At 52.4% G+C, this 18,984-nt stretch overlaps 6 protein-coding genes across 6 annotated transcripts; 1 reads left to right on the forward strand and 5 right to left on the reverse strand.

Annotated features, from left to right (window-relative positions):
• Window positions 1-23: 23 nt before the first annotated feature.
• Window positions 24-655, reverse strand: CC1G_07731 (hypothetical protein; the record flags this gene model as incomplete). Its single annotated transcript, XM_001832292.2, has 3 exons — window positions 24-38; window positions 77-132; window positions 205-655. The coding sequence occupies 3 exons, from the start codon at window positions 653-655 to the stop codon at window positions 24-26; spliced, it is 522 nt and encodes a 173-aa protein (XP_001832344.2).
• Window positions 656-991: 336 nt separating this feature from the next.
• Window positions 992-3,396, reverse strand: CC1G_07732 (hypothetical protein; the record flags this gene model as incomplete). The annotated part of the gene is made up of 7 exons (XM_001832293.2): window positions 992-1,255; window positions 1,310-1,524; window positions 1,588-1,677; window positions 1,734-1,875; window positions 1,926-2,130; window positions 2,183-2,763; window positions 2,815-3,396. 7 exons carry the CDS (start codon window positions 3,394-3,396, stop codon window positions 992-994), a joined length of 2,079 nt encoding a protein of 692 aa, XP_001832345.2.
• Window positions 3,397-5,322: 1,926 nt separating this feature from the next.
• Window positions 5,323-8,079, reverse strand: CC1G_07733 (Smarcc1 protein; the record flags this gene model as incomplete). Its single annotated transcript, XM_001832294.2, has 4 exons — window positions 5,323-6,765; window positions 6,821-7,469; window positions 7,697-7,810; window positions 8,000-8,079. 4 exons carry the CDS (start codon window positions 8,077-8,079, stop codon window positions 5,323-5,325), a joined length of 2,286 nt encoding a protein of 761 aa, XP_001832346.2.
• Window positions 8,080-9,519: 1,440 nt separating this feature from the next.
• Window positions 9,520-12,207, forward strand: CC1G_07734 (hypothetical protein; the record flags this gene model as incomplete). The annotated part of the gene is made up of 5 exons (XM_001832295.1): window positions 9,520-9,799; window positions 9,869-10,030; window positions 10,083-10,146; window positions 10,196-10,651; window positions 10,737-12,207. 5 exons carry the CDS (start codon window positions 9,520-9,522, stop codon window positions 12,205-12,207), a joined length of 2,433 nt encoding a protein of 810 aa, XP_001832347.1.
• Window positions 12,208-12,412: 205 nt separating this feature from the next.
• Window positions 12,413-16,075, reverse strand: CC1G_07735 (succinate:fumarate antiporter; the record flags this gene model as incomplete). Its single annotated transcript, XM_001832296.2, has 11 exons — window positions 12,413-13,396; window positions 13,450-13,688; window positions 13,741-13,947; window positions 14,001-14,102; window positions 14,162-14,465; window positions 14,837-15,006; window positions 15,068-15,223; window positions 15,313-15,534; window positions 15,595-15,793; window positions 15,862-15,930; window positions 15,995-16,075. 11 exons carry the CDS (start codon window positions 16,073-16,075, stop codon window positions 12,413-12,415), a joined length of 2,733 nt encoding a protein of 910 aa, XP_001832348.2.
• Window positions 16,076-16,804: 729 nt separating this feature from the next.
• Window positions 16,805-18,875, reverse strand: CC1G_07736 (RAD52 DNA repair protein RADC; the record flags this gene model as incomplete). Its single annotated transcript, XM_001832297.2, has 3 exons — window positions 16,805-18,147; window positions 18,201-18,323; window positions 18,375-18,875. The coding sequence occupies 3 exons, from the start codon at window positions 18,873-18,875 to the stop codon at window positions 17,017-17,019; spliced, it is 1,755 nt and encodes a 584-aa protein (XP_001832349.2). The 3' UTR covers window positions 16,805-17,016.
• Between the last annotated feature and the right edge of the window lie 109 nt (window positions 18,876-18,984).

Here is an 18,984-nt window from a genome sequence, read left to right on the forward strand (position 1 = left end):
CTGACGCTAGCGATGATTCGCTCTCAGAAAATGGATTCCTGAGAGAAAACCTATCAAAATGGTCGATTAGGCTCACCGCCGCCGGGTGCGGCACGAACCTCCCGGCGTTGGAACAATCAACGCAACTCCAACCTGGTAGTACAATAGATCCTTGAGCGTCAACCCAAACCAATAAAGAAGGAACGGAAAGTTTTCGACACGTACCATCGGCAAGAGGAGTGTACGGCTGAGGCTTATAAATGGCAACCCTCAACTCATTGTTCGGACTCAGGTACCCTCCATCCCTCGAACCAAACGTCCTGTCATCGGGCTGAACCAACAGCGTACACACTGCTTGCGGAAGCGGGAGCTCTGGATGTTCGCTTTGGTACCCGTACATGTCCCAGACCACCTGAGTCGCCGTCCCTGGGATGACATCCACGGGATAGGTATTCCCGCCACTGCAAGCTGCTGAGACCGATAGCTGGGTAGGTGTGGCAAGGACGTAGGAGAAGTTCCAGCCGAAGGTCACTAGCTTGTTAGGTGCGAGTTTCAAGTATGAGGTAGAAGTTGCGATGGGTGGTTGAGTCCAAACGAGGATGCCTGCAGGGGCTGTTGGAGGGATCTCAGGTGGAGAGTTGCCGTTGTCGTTGGTATTGTCAATGGAATCCGACATTTTAGAGTGGTTTTGGAAGGGGGTATATAGGACACAGTCGCCGTAATGTAAAATGGGAACTGATATAAGTAAGGGACTTCGACATAAAGACCCTGAGAGCGCGGAATAGAATGCCCGTGTATGTCCAGTAGGCAGTAGGGTCCATCTTTCTGCTGATCACTAGGACCGATGTATCAGACTTTGCGTTTAATGCATCACCCCTTGACTGCAGTTAGAAGGGTTTGATAGTTGTTCCAAAACAACAGGTGCGACTGAATCTTCGCCGAGATGCCCTAGTACCTGGGAGTCGGGAGTTCAGGACCAGATGGGCACCGCACATTGGGACCTACGTACCTTTCATTCAATTGGCGTCCAATTGCTGGTGCAGACAGCCATATTCGCCATGTATTCTTCAATTTCCTGGCTTTCGCTCCCGCGATGTGCTATTGCCGTACGAGCACTCCCCGATTGCCGGATAGCAAAGGGTACGGCAACGGGTTCATCTGTCCGTGATGAACTTGCAATGGTTACGGGCTGGCGACTGCACACAGTGCTTTGCTCTGGAAGTTCAACATCCGTAAGGAACGGAGGAGACTTAAATGGAAGCATCTCGACGCTGTACTGGAGTACATCAGGTTAGAATGGGCCAGTCGATTTCAGGATTTGCAGACCTACTTCGACGGAGAATGCGGGGAATGAGCTGGAGGGGTACAAGTCTGGTGGCAGAGGTATCTCTCCTTCGAGGACTCGGATTGTCGACGCTTGAATGCTCGCTTTCGGCGGGATCCACCATGTACTGCCAGCAGCAATCGCCACACTCGTCCGTTCAGAACGCAGGTCCTCTCCCTCAGAAGGGGCTTTCACCGCAACATTCCCAGACGGATGGGGACCTACCGAGGGGACCCTTTGGCGAGAACTGGATTCTGGACTCTTATCATTGCTTCTTCGCTTACTGGCGACCATGATGTCAGAGAGCGAAAGTGGCATTGCCTGGCCGGGTGTGACATTCATGTAACTAGCGTCGCCGGCCTTAATGGATTTACCTGCGTACGGTCAGTCAATCATCAGGTTTTCACCCAAAGGATCTGGCCATGCTTACCTCCAAGGGAGCTGCGAAACCGAACGCGACGAGTCAGATGTACAGACAATGCATCCGGGACGGCAAGGAGATCCAAAGCACGCTGGTCGTCACAAGCCAGACGCATATAGCACGGCACATGCGTCCCTCTTGCATAAGATAGCTGGAAGAGCCTGTAAGATGACTGAGGGAAGATTACTGGATGGGACGTACCGGCTGAGCCAAAGACAATGTACACTCCAATACCACGCGTCTCTGTTCGACCGATCCTGCAATCCAGACAGGTGCAAGCGTAAACCACCCAGCTGGATCTAGGAGTGGTGTCGGAATGGGAAGACCTTCCCTGTACGCCGAGGCACGTGCCAACGAAGATGGCGGTGGTTGAGAAAAGGGGGTATAGTGAACAGGCACTCGGAGACTGCAAACGAATTAGTCAGATAGGGTTGCAATGCAGCTGTTTGAAAACATACCGGCTGTCTCCACGAAGCTTCCCATGAGAAATATAGAGCGTGAGCTCATACCTGGTGTTGGCGTTGACACCGCGTTCCAAAAAGGTTGGTGGAAGGGGATAGACATCTGAGTAGGCAACATTGCCATGGATAGTGTCCGACCCTGCTCTGGAAGATTCCGCTGCTGGAGTCACCCCAAGGGTTGGACTGGAGGGGGTGGACAAAGCCGAAGGATGGTCGGATCGTGTCAAAAAGCGAAGAAAGGAGGAACGATCCCCCTTCGAGGGCAGTGTGCTTGTTGAAGGAGGGTCAGGTTGCGCCCCGAGAAACGGCGTAATGATATGTCCGTGAGTGGAATCCTCAGTGGAAAAGGTGGGCGAGGCGGTCGCATCAACTGCTGCCAGACTAGAGGCGTTGACATGGGTAGGAAAGGGAAAGGAAAATGGGAAGCGATAGAGGCCGCTGCTGAACTTCCCTCCAAAAGCGATACCCGGCGTCGTGTGCCTGGGATCACCGCAAGTCCGATCCCATATGGTGATAGCGGTGTCGACGATGTTGAATGCATGATCGTCGAGGAAACCTGTGATGACCTTTCCTTTAATCTGAATATCATTATTAATAGAGCTGGTTGCCCAAGGGTAAGTTGAACATACGTTAATCTTGATGGAGGTGATGCTTTGCGAGCTCTCGAGGTCCAGCTCCAAGACACCGGATATCGTTTCGTTTCCTAGTACTTTGAGGGTCCTTGGGCGACGTCCTTCAATCGTTCGCGAGTCCCGAATCCAAAGGGTTGCCCAAGGCCTGTTTTTCAGGCCACTGCGGAGCTGGAAGGTGAGGGGGTACTGGTCAGCCAGTTGACTTTCACGAGCCCCGTCGGCGGGCGCGATGGTCGAATAACGAGGAGGCCTATTCCGCGATGCAACCACCGTTCGAACACTTGCTGAGTCGGAAGCATCAGCAACCACTTCATGTCCCAAAGGTGCAAGTGTAGAATAGCTTGGAGAACGAAGATGGGAGAGTTGACCTGCGCTGTAGCCTGTTAAATTGCTTCTGTGGCTTCCGACCTCTGACCCATTGTCGTGTTCCATACCACCCCTTCCAGTGGGAGTGTGTGGTTCGCCGAGAGGAGAATACATAGGTAGAACCGTCCTGGTGCTGTCCACCGTCGCCCCTGATTGCCGTCGACCGGAGCGGATGGAGTCGGGCAAGGGAGGTTGTAGAGAACCAGTGGGCATGCTCGTATCTTGAAGTGGGAGCCGTGTCTTGAGTATGTCGCCCTTCAGGCATTTTATATGATATCACCATTCTAAAAGAGGATATGAGTGTATGCAAGATATGCAAGATCAGTACCGCATGTCGGTACACCCCATCCGCCGCATCAAGAACCAGGCTCGATACAGACAAAAGGGTGCCCTGACAACATTCCAAAATCGATCTGTGGCCCTCCGCGGCCTTCAAGACGTGCAACGGATAGACGCTTGAACGAGGACCGACGCACCAACAATAAGGTGAGTAGATCACGTGTCGACATGCCGAGATGAAGATCTCTGCGGCGAGAGGTAATCTTGTGGTCGGTTTGTGGGCGCCTATGTAGGTTCAGAACGTGAGATGCGACAGATGAGAGGGTTTCCGACACCCACCAACAGGTACAGCGCAGAGTTTGTGGATTCACCAATTCTATTCGTTTTCCTTGGCCAGAGAGCGCAAGGGGTAAGTATGGACCGAGAGACACGGGGTCCATTCAGTCAACCTTCCACCACATAGGCCTAAGGTTTAGTGACGCAAAGGCCCCGTGAGGGGATGCAGGCCACAAGACACGGTGATCCCGGGGTAAGGAAAAACACACGAGCGCTCCAAAAGGATTGACAATGCGTAAGTGGTTACCAAATGATGGTCCCTTCGAAGTTTTTTGTCATGTCCGAAACTGCTGGACAAAATGGCACGCTACTTTAGCGTCTCGAGGTGATCATATCGGATATCCGCTCGAGCGAGGGCATACGTGTTTGCACTTTGTGCACACATTGCCTTACGCTCTTTTGATAACGACTTGACACAGGAGTTCGCGCACACTCAGTGCACACGAATCGCGCCTACTTTAGTGAAGCCGTAATTATCGAGGAAAGCGTCATGTGAATGCCATAATCAGCGACAATCTAGGAATTAACACTTCCATCAAAACTCTCGTTTCATCGACAATAATGTAGCTTTGAGACGAATGAATGAGACTCACCTCGAGGCTCGAACAAACTGTATGCCAAGGCCAGAGGGTTGGCATGTTCAGAGGGGATTGGTCGGCTGTGATTAGCCGACGTCACGCGGGTTTCGAAGAATAGCCCAAGACAACCAAGTCGTCAGCCCCGTCCAGGACTAAGAGAAGCTTTTGTCCCGTTTTCAGTGTCGAACCTGGCGATAGCCATCACCCTCCGGGTCCGTTGTGTCGGGAGAGTACTGGATGTTCTGCGGCGTGCCGCGATGAGGCACAAAGAAGTGGCAGCTTTCAGACTCGAGTATCAGGTAACCTGGAGACTAAAGCGCTCATATACGATGTAGATACACTCCTGACAATAATAACTGGACATCAGCCTTGACCGCGGTCATTCAGACGTTCTCCTCACCGACTCGACTTCTTCGAGGACTGTAGTCGACGCCGTCTGTCTAGATGCGACCGTCATTATCAATCCAAGGGGATTTCCCCTTACTTGTGCTGCAGTGATTGTCTATGCCAAAGGCGGGATATTGGAGAACGGGATTAGACGCGATGGTGGACGGACAACAAGTTATTGCGGCCGTCGTGCGGACAAGTGTAACCCTAACCTAAGTCGGACTCTCCCACCTCTCCGACTCGGAGCGCACCCGTTCCTCCTCGTACCAGCTCCAGTGACTCAAACGCTGAGCGAGCTGGAGGAGAGGGGCCTTGTCTCAATAAAGCTCATGATTCGCGCGGTACCAGTCCTCGCAGATTCAGGAGGGATTAATAGTACAAAATCGAATACATTAATGTAAACGCGAGTCAAAAAAAAAGGCGAAGGACCTTCACACAAGACGAGTAAGAGGAAAGAGTCAGAACTATACAACAGCAAAATAGGCGCTAAAAGGGCAGATATCACAGAGAACAGGTCCAACGACAGAGAGGAGTATGTACTGGGCTCCACAAGCAGGTCTCAAGTCAACTGCATCATCTGAGCATCTTGGGCAGGGCCATTGTTACCATCTAAAGACTGCGTCCCTGGCACCTCCGCCGCGACGGTGCCCTGTCCAGTGGTCCCAAGCGGAGTATTCAGCGCATTCATTGCCGCGCTCCCTGGTTGGACAACACCCCCAGTCTTGGCCAACTCAGCTTTGACACCATCCAGGAGCTTCTTCAAACCCAATCGCTCATTCACCAAAGCCAACCTTGCGCTCTCCAAGCTCTTCCTCTCCTCCTCCAAGATCTCCTCCAGCTCTTCAAACTGTGACATCTTGAGCTCCAGCTTGGTAAGCGTGAGCTTGATGAGCTGGGCGAGGGAGCTCTTGATCTGGGCATCCTCGGCGTCGGCGAGTTTTTGAGCGGCTTTGGCGGAGGACTTGAGGGCGAGGTGGGCTGCACGGGCGACCTTGGAGTGCGGGATGGTGGGGGTGGGCTTGTTGCGTTCAGAGGAAGATGGCGGGTCCCCTGAAGCCGCTGCTGCGCCGGAGTCCACCGCCATGTTATCGCCTTCTTCTGCGGGCTTCTGCGCGGCCTCAGTCTTCTCCTTGTCTTCATCCATCTTGTCCTCGTCGGTTTCCTTGGGAGCCTCGCCTTCACCCGACTGTCCCTCTTCGTCCCTGGTCGTCTTCGAGTTCTTATCGGTGAGCTCGTGCAGAGCGGTTTTGGCAGCTTCTGAGGCGACGGAAGGGCTGACAACGCCAGCGAGGAATGCGACGACGCTCATGACGGGGTTGTCTGCCTGCTCGAAAGGTATACGGCCGAAGCGTAAAGGACCCATAGAACCCTCCGTGTTGATATAAGGATCCTCGATTGGCAGCTCGAGGAACTTGCGCAAGCATTGTTGAGCCGAGCGAGACCCAACGTGCTCCTCAATCTTGATCCAGTCGTCATCGTACATCTCTACACCTTCCAGCAACAGCAAAATCTCCTGGTCTGACCAATCGTCGCTGGGCGCCGAAGCGTTGGTGAGCTTGACGAAGTCGCCGCTGAACATCGTTGACGGGAACCGGCCGTCGAGATAGCAGGGACCGCAAATTTCGTATTTCTTGTCCTTCAAAGAATGGTAGCGCATTTGAGTGCAGTCGGCGCCGCAGGTGTCGCAGGTGTGAATAGTGGGGGCTGGGAGTTGGCCGTTGGTCTTGACTGGGGCAGAGCCATTGGCAAGGTTGGTCGCCTCGGCTGTGGTGAGGGTACGGGAGGATTTCGCGGTGGTTTGGTAGATGTTGGATCGCAGTTCGAGAGAGGCTGGTGGTGCAGGAGCTGTCGGTGGTTGCTGCTTCGAAGCGCCATTGAGGGCCGGGTTTGTGGGACGTGTCCCGGGATGCAGAGACTGCAATCCGCGAGGTGTGTCAAGGACGACACGGAAGTGGCCGGTGAAAGGTGGTGCAAGGGTGGCTGGTCGTTGTTCTGGGTCAATCTGCAGGGTGGTTATTCAAAAACAGACTCAAAAAGAGGACAATGACGGAAAGTACCTGGTAGTTGATAAGACCCCACTGTTCCAAGAATGCATGCACACGCATGATGGCACAGACGTCTCCCGCAAGGTTTCTTCTGCAAGCGGTGACGGTGAGATATTCTGTCGGTCGCAAGCGATATGTGTTGATCATAAAGTCTCGATAGTCCTTGTAAATGACCGGGGTTTTGGACCTGTTTCGCGAATTGAAGAATTCCGGCAGGGCGCGTCGTTCAACGGGATGAATTTTGGACATATCGAACCAAGCAGAGTACGAGGGGATGATGACTTCGTGCGTCTGTGCTGCCAGATATTTCCTAGCCTGTTCTTCGAGACGCAGACGCGTCGCTTCGAGTTGAGCAGGGTCTTCGTCGTCGTTGTCGTCCCCAGAGTCGTTGTCCTCAGCCATTGACACATCGCCGTCTCCACCGCCCTCTTCATCGTCTTTGTCTTTCAGCTGTCTTGTCTTCCCGGAGCCTGTTTCTGGACCAGAAGAGGTAGAGGGTTCATTTGGAAGATTGCCAATATCGCCAGACTGTATGGGTTCGAGTTCGCTTCGCTTTCCTGTCGCATTTTCAGGGTCGACGGGGGAGGCGCCTTGGTTGACGTTGAGCTTGATCTTTTTCTGGTCGGCTGAAGCCGATCCCGAGCGTTTGGGGGTATCCATGCTTATGGATGTCGATGAGCTTTTGGTCGAATGGCGGCTATAGTCAAGGGCAAGTAGACGTCCTTCAAGTTGATGGCATTGCTTACCGAGCCTCTTCAAACTAAACAACGCCAACGAACTAGCACAGCCACAGCATCCCCACCAGCGTGTACACCGCCATATTCACTTTGCAGGGAAGGGAAAATAACCATGTTCAAATCTTAATTACACCATTGCACAACTACGTACGCTGATCCATCATGCGTAACGTGCCTTTCTGCAAGTGACCTCGCAGTTGACGTCCCGGTGAATTCGAAATCCTTTGTCCAGTCGCAGCCTTCCTCACGCGCGATTAAAGGGCTGCTAAGGTATGATCGTTCTGTAAGTTTCGTACCTGCTTTAACAGCGTATCGGAACTTCAGGCACTATTAATCGCCTTCATGTTTCTCCAAACGTAGGGATGGTCTCCCACTTAAGCGCCCATGCTATTCGGCATTGGCCGGACCTATCTTCTCGAGAAGTTCTATTCTTAGTTTGGGAAAGGAAACCTACTTATCGTACAGCTTGTGCGCCTCGAGAATAACTAAACGCAGGTGATCCCTCAATGCGCCCCATATATTCGCTTGGTGCATTCTTCTTGTGCTGGTCAGAAATGAACTGGCAGACGGTAGCTCCGCCTCGGGATGCAGACTTCAATGACAGTAAAGATTTCGCCCATCCGGTTGTCGCCCCGCGATTCCACAGGATGGAGCTTTGTACTTCAAGGGAGTTAGAGACCGGCGAACATGCATTCAGGCTCGACGCCATAAACCTGGACGGAAGGCCATTCATGTCGATCAAAATCCAACAGATTCCTTCCCCGGGTCCTATTCGAAACCAAAAGCCTTCCAAGAGGCAACCACGCGTTAGTATTGAGGCCTATTGAGGCACCAAGGGCCTTCATCTCCTATTACCTTCGACTAACTCCTCATAGAGGATGGTGATATAGCGGTTCCAGATCCAGACTTGATACCATGGCCTTCCGATATCCGTGAAACGTCCGAGTCGGGCGATCCCACTTCGAGAACCAGTCCAAGCCCGAGTCCCAATCCAAATTCAAGCCCTACCAGATCGAATCCGAGCCCGGAGGAAGAAAAATGTCGGAGTGATAATCAAGAGGAATGCCGCAACCCCGACAATACTGCCAGCAATGGCCCCTGGATGGACATTCCCCGTTGAATCGAGATCAGCCGAAGCACGTACCTCAAAACCAGGACCTGCGCTTGTTTCCGACGCTTATATTGCACCTAACGTATCAGCACAAGGGCCAGCTACACACATCATTGTTTCTTTACTTCACCCCCAAGGAGCGCTTCAGTCTCGCATTGGGGCCAGCGAAATGTTTATTCGCAAACTGGGGTTCAGACGGACAAACGCGCTCCGGAACCTCGATCGACACCAACTCTCAGGACGAAGATGCATATATGCCTTCGATAGTTATCCTCCATGAAGACAGTGGGCTCCGGGGAAGTCGACCATTGTACCCCCTTCGTATACCCCTTAGTGACTACACGTCCTTCCCTCCTATAAATGCCGTACAGTACCAGGTAGAGTGGCTGTAGCCCAATTCCAATTCGAGAGGTGCCAAGGGCTACAGTCCCCGCTTTCTGTCCGGGCTGTGCGAGATTAACGTTGCGCTTGACGAGCATTAGGAAAGCTCAATCAACTCTTGGCGTACATGGCAACTTTTCTCAGGCTGTCTGGCTATCAGTCCGAGGCATAGTCACCTTGTAGAATCGATAGCCACCTGCTACAAGCATTCGTTTTCACGAAAACTAATCTAGAGAGCATAGTCGCCAGTAGACGGCAAGTTCCAAAGCGCAGTGATGGACCTTGGAGACGGGGGCAGTAGCCCGAAGGGGGATGGCGGTGCTGGATCAATATTGGGATCAGGGGCTAGGGCCTCAGCGCAAACCCAAGCTTGACCGCGACCTTCTTCAGCTGCGGCTCTGTTCTTTTGGTTAAATATCAAAGAGTCAGAAGCTGTCACGACTACGCAGCCATTCTGCTCAAGACGCAGCAACTGACCGTACATGCAAAAGCCAACAGTCACACCCAGCGATGAAGAGAACGCATTCGTCCAGCAGATCCTCGAACATACGAACAGTGTCGAAGCAGGATTCTTAACCGCTCAGGCCGCAGTCGACATCTTTAACCGCAGCGGTCTCTCTCGACTCGAGCTACGCGACATCTGGAGCCTTTCGGATGCAGACAGCAACGGGCGATTGTCCCAAGATGAACTGGTGGTGGCGATCCGGCTAATGGGATGGATGCAGAGTGGTAGGCCCTTCTCGGAATCACTGTTAGAGAAGCGTATGTGCTATCTATACGATGTCCCCCTCCTTAGAAAACTGTTGAACGTGTTGCATTGTCTATGACTAGCTGGACCCTTGCCGGCAATTGAAGGCATTTCACCACCACCTCCGCCCCAGAAGGATCCAGGGCTTTCCCCATTGTCGACCTTTCCACCCATCCGATCTGCCAATGTCCACGAGTTTTATCAAATGTTTCAAAACTCTGGTCTTGTAGACGGATACCTCGAAGGTGCGCCCAACCTCTCGTGGAACGCGGTTGAAGCCCTGACACGTTGCGCCAGGTGACAAAGTGCGCGATATCTTCATGTCTTTCAACTTAGCCTATCAAGACTTGTCGCTGATATGGTAGGTCGATCCTCTGTTCTGTTTCCACAAGGTTCTGACAGTTCGTCAGGACTTTGCTCGATACCACCAGCCGGGGACGACTGAACTTCTACGAGTTCGCTTTGGGAATGTATCTCATTCAAGCACTCCGGTCTTGTCATCTTACAGCCGTACCGCAGTCAATACCCCCCGAAGTCCACGATGAACTCCATAGAGTTACCAGCGCAGTGGTCAACGAACTACAATCGCCATTCCTTGCGCCAGGAGAAACGCCAGTCATCCCGATGCCTAGCCCTCGGTTGCCCCCAGTCCCTCCAGCAAGAAGTCCTAGTGTTCCATCCAAGCCTCCTGTTGTCAAGCCAAAGACGGCAACAAAGCCATGGATGGTTCTACCTCGCGAAAAGGCAGAATACGATCGATCCTTCTCAGAACTCGATCCCACCAGTAGAGGGTTGGTATCCAAAGATGACGTTGTCAACCATCTACAACAGTATCAGTTAGCAGAAGAAGACCTTTCCCAGATTTGGTCAGTCTTTGCCATTTACTTCTCGATGATCCTCTTATCTTGCGTCTGAGTGATTGTGTCTAACGCGGGGATTTTCATTTGGCAGTAATCTGGCGTCAATGCGAAAGGATGTCCATCTCAATGCAGAAGAGTTTGCAGTCGCGATGCACCTAACGCATTCGAAGCTGAAAGGAAAGGACATCCCACAGACACTCCCCCCTTCCCTCATCCCTCCTTCCTTACGTCCAAGATCAGGGTCGATATCCTCTTCACCGGCGCACCCACCTCCGCCGCCTAAGCCCGCCTTCTACCTTCGTACAGACAAAGAACTCCCCATTCCTGGCCCATCTCGCCTACCACCACCTCCATCAGACCATCTCCGTCATTCCAGGTCCATGTCCTTCAACCACTACCCATCGCCCATATCAGAGGGGGCTACTCCACGAAGTAGCAGCCCACCCAATGCGCAGTCTACGCCGCCCTCGATGCCCTCTTTCCTCAGTACAGAGCCTTATTCTCCGAACCGTTATCCAACTCCAAGTCCTAGTATCTCGAGAAGAGGAACGCTCTACGGAACCGTCGCGTCTCCACTCAGCGAGGACGATCCACTCGAAGAACTTAAGCTCGAGACCAAGACGCTCCGAAAGCAGATAAACACGCTTCTCGAACAACTCGGTCAGCAAAACGACTATCGCCAGCAGAACGAACAGTTGCGCACTGAGAACGAAGAGCTCAAAGGCAAGATCTCCGAGCTCGAATCCAACATTGCTTCTGTCCTTGCCCAGATGCAAAACAATGACAACGCGCTTTCCGAGGAGCTTACCAAAGAGATCGAGAGGCTATCTAGCCGTGTCGCGGAACTCGAGCAGGTTGAACATCAGCTCCAGCAAGCCACAGGGATGTTGCAGGCGTCGAAACGGGAGAACTCAAACCTCACCTCGCAGATACGGGAGTTGCGTTCTGCAGAAGCGAACTACAGGAGCGAGATTGAGGATGCGAGGCATGCAATGGAGGAGTTCGAGAGGGAAAATGGAGAGCTGAAGACGAGACTGGCGGATATGACCAAGGTGATGTCCGAGCCAGATACAGCTAATAGTGCACGAGAACTCCGTGTTCTGTTGCGGGACATCACTCGAGAGAACCAAGGGCTCAAGGAACGCGTACGGGCAGCGGAGAGGTCGAGGGAGCAGCTCCTCCTTTCTAGTCGCGACACAACACAGATCGAGGATCTACAAAGGAAGAATCGCGAGTTGCAGATGGAGGTCCAGGAATTGGAGCAATTGACAGCACAGCTACAATCAAGCCAGGAGGATAATCATCTCCAGCAAGTGCTGTTAGTGGTGACAAGGGAGAACGAAGGGATGAAGGTTAGAATCCGGGAGATGCAGCAGGAGAGGGCGGGCCATGACAATCGTGTCGCTGAAATGCAGCGAAGGATCCAGGAGTTGGAACGGGAGAACACGCAGTTGAAGACCGAGTCTTCGAGGATGGCGCTCAGTAGTCAACACCATGATCAAGATGTTCCTCCGCCGGCTTATGACGATTCGTTCATCCCCCCTGATTTGCAGGACCGCTGATCCCACTCATTATTGTAGAACATATTCGCTAACCACGGTCATCTATGTACGATATACCATTGCTCTCGCATACAGACACTATTTAATCCATCCATCTTTGTAACGATATATATATAGTAAACACGTCATATCGGAATCCACGAAGCATAACTAGGAGAGTATCGAGAAGCAATCGTCCCAAATGAAGCTTGCCAGCAAGCCAAAGTCATAAAGTAACATCCCATTGTCCTTTCGAGGGACGCCATACCCTCGACTCTGCCTCCAAATGCTCTAGCGCCTCCTCGATGCTGTCCAACCTCACATATGTCCACTGGTCATCCTGCTTCATAAACCGCGCCAGCTGTTCTGGAGTTGCTCCGAAGTACCCCTCAGCGTCTTCCCGTTTCATTCTCCGTCGAATTGCGGCCTTGACTTTGGGTATGGCCTCTTCTAGCCTATCCGCGAGGTATGATACCTTGAGGGAAATGTAAGCTTCTTCGTTGGGTCCGGGATCGGATAGTTCGCCTTCGTCTTCGAGGTCGAGGTTGATACTGGATTTGGAATGGCCGAATACCGAGGATGCATCTGGGACCATCGAACTGGCCCCGCTCATATTGGACTTCCATAGCATACTCGTCTCGGCATCCTTCTTGATATCCCTCCACGATTTCTTGGGCCCTGCCCAAATGATTATACTCCCTTCTCTCCATAGCTGCCCAATCGCGAGGTTGAACAATCTCTTCACGTCGCCCGCAGTTGGCTTCATCATAGCTAGTTGGCTTGACGAGATCTGGGACTTTGATTCTTTTCGTTTGCGTAAGCTAGAACGAGCATCCTGTCGCAAGACGCGTTTGGCGAGGAAGACGAGCTCGGGGACCCGTCGGAGGTAGGAGATTGTATAGCCTTGGATAGGTCGAGTAGACGGTTGCAGGGTGGAGATGTGCGAGGTTGAGCTGGCTTTGGGCAGTGATATGGGGTCTTTGGACGGTCGAGGCGTGCGAGAGAAGGAAACACCCGCGCGAGGTGTTGCATCGTCGAGATGGCGTGTTCGCTTTGTTGGCGTTGAGGCAACGAAGGGATCGACGTCGTCGACAGTTGGATCTGCTGGACTCCGGTCATGATCCATGAAATGTTTAAGGTATATTCGGAAAGTGTTGAGGGTTAGATCCGCTGAACGTAGTCGAGAAGGATGACGAAGTTTATGAGGTGACTGGATCCGAGGTGTGTTAGAACCGGGGGAGAAAATGCTTAAATCGCACATACTGGTGGAACAGAGTCTGGCTTAACGGGACTTGATGCGAGAGATAGAGATGGACTTGAAGGCGGTAGGCTGAATTGGACGTTGCCGGGTTGGGGTGGAGGCCGGCGAGGAGTCTCAGGTTTAGGATCATGGCTCTTGACTTCAGGGAGGACGAAAGGAGCCTTCAAGGTATAATTCTCTTTATGCAGCCTACGTACTGCGTCGTAGTGCTGTAGTTCCTCGTTGATTGATTTGCAGCGGCCTAAACGAGTGGGTGAGCGTTCCAACGCACTCTAGATATGCTGCCGTCTTACCCAGCTGGTTCACAGCCAATTGTCGCTCTCCATATTTGACCGTAACGCGTCCGACTGCGTATACCAGGTCCCCGACGGTTGCTACGGGCTTGGGGAGCTCAGGCAGAGCAGAGCTCGTCGATGATGTCACACTCTTGCCCGCGGTGTTCTTCACCTTTGGAACCACAATCTTGTGGTTACAATCGATTACCCCAGTTCCATCATCGACTGCAGAATTCAATTGTAGCGTTGGGAGAAGCACGGGTTAAAAAATCACGAACCGGCGTAGATAATCCGAGACTCGTAGACGGTCACACCGACCACCAAACCAATTATTCGAACGTTTCGACAAGGTACTCGTCCGAGCCAGAAAAAGTCGGATCCTGAGCTCAGAGCCAGTTAGAGATCCCTCGTGGCCTTTGGACAGCATATAACCACACACCTTTTTCACTCTCCTTCAGCTCGTGTACGTCCTTGATATGGCACGGGGCAATCGCCTCTGCTGTCATCGTCCAGTTGAATATTTCCTGGTGAGTAGGGGCTGATTTCTGAATCCTTCCCAATTCATCCTTCTGTTCACAACTATCCTTTTCATTCCCATAGAGCGTTCGTTTGCACGCCGACTCCATGTTGAACTGTGTTCGAACTTTGGGCGGTGTTGAGGTGATTGCTATCGTTGCTCTCATTGTCGTGTCATGAAGGTCTTCAGGATTTGCAGCAGGCCAGTATATTGGTGCTCTTCCAGTCTAGATTGAACGCAAAGGAACGCACATAGGATTGTGGTCGAGGACAAAAGGGCAGTCGAACATTTGCGCGGTCAGCGCGTGTCAGTTCACGGTCAGGTGACTCATACCGCGCTTAATTGACGTTAGGGGCCACAAGAGTAAAAACTCACGAACGAGTCAGTAATCTAATCTGGCTCGTGCACAGGGGAGTAGAAGCTTAGAGGCAATGAAAATGAGATAGATATGCAGTATGAATTACATTATAGCGATTGATTATACGATTGTCTTCCCCTACAAATAATACCCTCCCACAACCCACTCAAGTCCGCTTACTCTGAGTGCAGATCATCTTCCTGCACTCTGGGTTTCACCTTCTCAATGAGGGTGCTTACCCGCTCGTACACAGCGAAGACGATAGCCTGGCCGGGCGCTACACGGAGCACACGAGGTGTGATACCCTTGTAGAAGGACCTGAAACCTTCGTTTCTCCACATGTCGCTGGCAATGGCAACAATGCGTTGCATAGCGGATTGGCCCGGCTCAGCCTTGGCCTTTTGCAGACCTGTACGAGAGAAAGTTGAGTCAGAAGAGCTTGGAATGTGACGGAAGAAAGGGAAACATACGGGTCTTGATGGTGTCAATGGGTGCGTTCGAGAAGGGACCCATGGCACCGGAAATAAGACCAATCATCATGTGCTGGTACGAAGGGAGTTCAGGGAGGTCGGGCTGCATTTTGTGCGCAAACTTTTTGATTTCCTGGTACGCCGTGAAGTTGGCACCTGTTTACGAAAAAAATCACAAGGGTCAATATCGGTAGCCCATTTGTGGAGAAAAGGAACCCGAATGGGGGTAAAGCGATGGTACTGACCCTGGTTGGTCGCTTGTCGCAGAGCGGTCAGAGAAACACCACGGTAGAGGGTAGCAAAACCCTCTTCCCGGACGATGGTGTAGACTGCGTGAGCAGCGTTTCGGTATCTTGGTGCCTCCAGAGGATCAGCAAGAGAGTGTTGTTGAGCTTGCAATCGGATCTTGACGACTTCCATGGGCGTCACGACAGCCACGGCTTCGGTGATACCAGCACCAAGACCAGCTATTCAACACAATTCGTGAGCCCCCAAGTAAACCGCAAGAAATATTGAGAAAAACGCACCAACGAAGATCCCGCCCACACTCGTCTTTCCGGTCTCCTTATCCGCCAAGAAACCCTTGTAAGCCTCGAAACTGGCGAAACGAATGGCCATCTTGGGTACGATGCCAGAGAGCACAGCTCCCAGACCCTTGTACAAAGCCAGAGGGGTTTCACGCTTCACAATGTGCACACCGGTAGCGAAGAATCCGCGAGGTTTTGTCTATGTGAGCACAACATGCATCTCGTTAAGTCCCGGGATAGTTCGAAGTAGAGAAGAAGGAGACGTACTCCGGGGGCTCGTCCTGACTTGGAGAGCTGCATGCGGACCTTGATGGTATCGAGGGGTTGACATGCGAGCTAGAGGAGAACGACGATGAGCACCGTCGTCGTCTATGGCGACCTTCACAAAGAGGGTACTGACCGCTTCACAAGCACCAGCAATACCTCCAGCAGTGATGTGGGTAGCAAAGCCGACAGGCTTCTTGTTGTTGTTCCTAGACATCTTTGCGCGAGTGTTTCGAGGCGACTACCAGGAGGGGCGAGCGGTGAGGGGAAGACAAAGAGTGCGTCGGAGGTGGGACAAGGGAAAATGCGGGGAAGAGGGGACAGAAATCAAGCTCGAGCTCGTGGGCTTGGAGCCTCTGGTATATACCAAAAACAGATGCTGGTGAACCGTTCGGGACAACGAGAAATGATGCCTCCGCTGCCGGCGAGGCGACGATTGGTCTGAAAAACCTGATTCTGGGGCCAACCGGGATATGACGAAAGTCAAGAGTGTGATAGCTTTTCCGACCTTCTCTATTGAGCCTCCCCAGACGCACTTAGAGGTGCTTAAGCATGCCTAAGGCTGGGGCAATAGACGCCGGGCCACAGTTGACCCAGGATGCATGTGAAAACGACAGAACTTTGAACCGGATAGCCGTTTTAACCAAAGTTCCGTGCCTCGATTATACACCTGTTCTGCGATGAAGGCGCCTTGGACTTCTGTAGAGCTTCCAAGTTCAAGGGCCGGTTTGCATACAAATGAATCCAGTGCACCAGAATGTACCCCATCCCAGACGGCGAAAGAGAGAACAGAGGCTGAATGTAAATGCTGAGTAGAAAAACAAGCTTTCAGGAGTGGGCGGCGTGCTGTGTTGATCCGCTGCGGCCGATGCCTCCGAACGGATCATCCTATTGCTCAATTGAGCGCCGATTGGTCCGACCCTCTCCTCGACCTCCTGACGGCGAACGATGAACTCTTGTATAATATTACTACTACTACTACTACAACGTTGCGACAGCAGACGAAAATAAAACAACCATGGAGAGGTAACGGTGAACAGAATGAATACAATGGTCATGCAAAGTCAAAGCAAACGGTAACGAAACCCATCGAAAAGAGAAAGCATCCAGCGGTCCCCTAATGCAGAACGAAAAACCAAAATGAAGCGAGATCATCGATCATCGTCTCATTCTCTTTATGTCTCCACCGTCACCGTTATCAAGCCGTCCCAGCACTTGCCGTCCGTTTGAAGAGTTCTGTTGCGCTTGCTGCAGGCCCATGCCCGGACGAGAACCACGATTGATACTGCTGGACATCATATCGACCGGTCGTTTCATCCCAATCCCTGGCCCGTTTGATGATTGAAGTGGATTGGGCATACCGGGAGGGAACTGGAACCCGCCCATGGACGGCGCCGTGCTCTGCTTCACACCCTCGATATTCTTGGTGCTGTTGTTGTTGCCGCCATGAATCTGATTGGTGTTAGGGTTCCTGTTCTCGTTCGTCACTGTCGTTCCGAACGACGCTCGGTTGTTGACCGAATGGCCCCCTGGTGGTATAGTGAATCGCCCCGCAACAGCATTATTCGAACTCGCCCCTACTTCCTCGTGCTGCTTCTGCTCCAGTTGCGCTGCAATAATGGCCTCGAGTCTTGTTTTGGTGGGTCTTGCTCCCTGCTGCGGTCTTGACACAGGATGTGCTGGTTCAGGAGCTGCGGCCTGTGCTGGAGGATCGTCGTCGTAGTCCAAAGGTCTCCCCATGTCTGCCTCTTCTGCTATCGGCCGTCCCAGATCATCGTCTCCGATTGGGCGACCCAAATCCTCGAGATTGACGCTAGCGAAGAGAGCATCGTCGTCGGAGAACCCATGGAAAGAGTCAAACTCATCACGGTCAGAAGAGCTTGTTCCCAGAGTCACTGAACTATTGCCATTAGGTGGAGGAGCGGGGGCTTTTGCAAACGAAACCCGCCTGTTATCGGATTTCGCCTCAAGAGGCGGTGGCAGTCGGGACACATTTGCAGGGCCATTGGGCGGGGGCATATGTGGCTGTATTGGCGCCTTGCCTTTGGGATCAGACGGCCTGTTCCCAAACCCGCTTTGAGGTTGGGGTTCGGTTTTAACCTGAGGAGGTGCAGGAGGAGCCCGCTGGTACTGGTTAGTCTGCGGTTGTTGCTGCTGGTTCTGAGGTAGTCTTGCAGACAAAGTTGAATACGACGTGCTAGCAGTTGTACTTGTGGACGTTGATGAACCTGCAGAATTTCCTTCTTCAAACTCGGGCCTTCGATGAAGCTGGCTTTTGTCGAACTTGGCCTACGGCAACCCAGTAAGCTGAGGGGGAAGGCACATTTGTAAACGGTACGCACGGGCGGTACTTTGATCTTCACGACTTCTTGCGTATACGACTTGTCATACAGGCAATTGCCCATCAAGTTTCCAAAGTTGCGAAGTGCACGTTTAACAGCGTCTGTTACAGCCTCTTTCTTACACTTGAAACAACGTCAAATACTCGATATGCAAGAGATAGAATAGCGTCGAACCTTATCCAGTCCTTGAGCTTTGCTCTTGATATTCTCCACCGTCCCACATCCAGTATCTTCATGGTAGACCCCATCCCTCAGCGTCACCCTCACAATCGCCGTAACGCAGATGTTAAACTTCGTGCCTCCCTCGCTCTGATCGATAAAGTCGGTTGTCAAGCTGATAATGTTCGTACTCCACCCATTGAACCCAAACACTTCGTTCGCTAGGTTTATGATCTTCCAACCCTCCGCGTACGTCAATCGTTGACCGCCACCTCCGGGTCGTTGCGAGATATACTCTGGACCGAGTTTCTGGTTCAGCTTGGCCTGTAGAGCCGCGATTTTCATCATTGTCGCCTCTGACGCCGCCTCGCTGAACATTGAGCTCTGTGTGAACAGATTGAATGACTGGTTTGCTTGCGTGCCGTGCATATTGGGATTGAAGGATATGTTTCCAGATGTCGACGCCATGCTTTGGTTGAACGAATCGACCAAGTGGCCACTGAAGGCGCCGGCCATGATGGAGGCGAAAGGTTAACGGAGACTAACGTTCCCCCATTGTTGCCGTTCTGGGACACACGAACGCGTGACGTGATCCCACGGCGTGACTCCAGAAATCAGGCACGTG

This window comes from Coprinopsis cinerea, assembly GCF_000182895.1.
Source record: "Coprinopsis cinerea okayama7#130 chromosome 9 map unlocalized cont3.9, whole genome shotgun sequence".
In the NCBI taxonomy this organism is placed as follows: Eukaryota; Fungi; Basidiomycota; class Agaricomycetes; order Agaricales; family Psathyrellaceae; genus Coprinopsis; species Coprinopsis cinerea.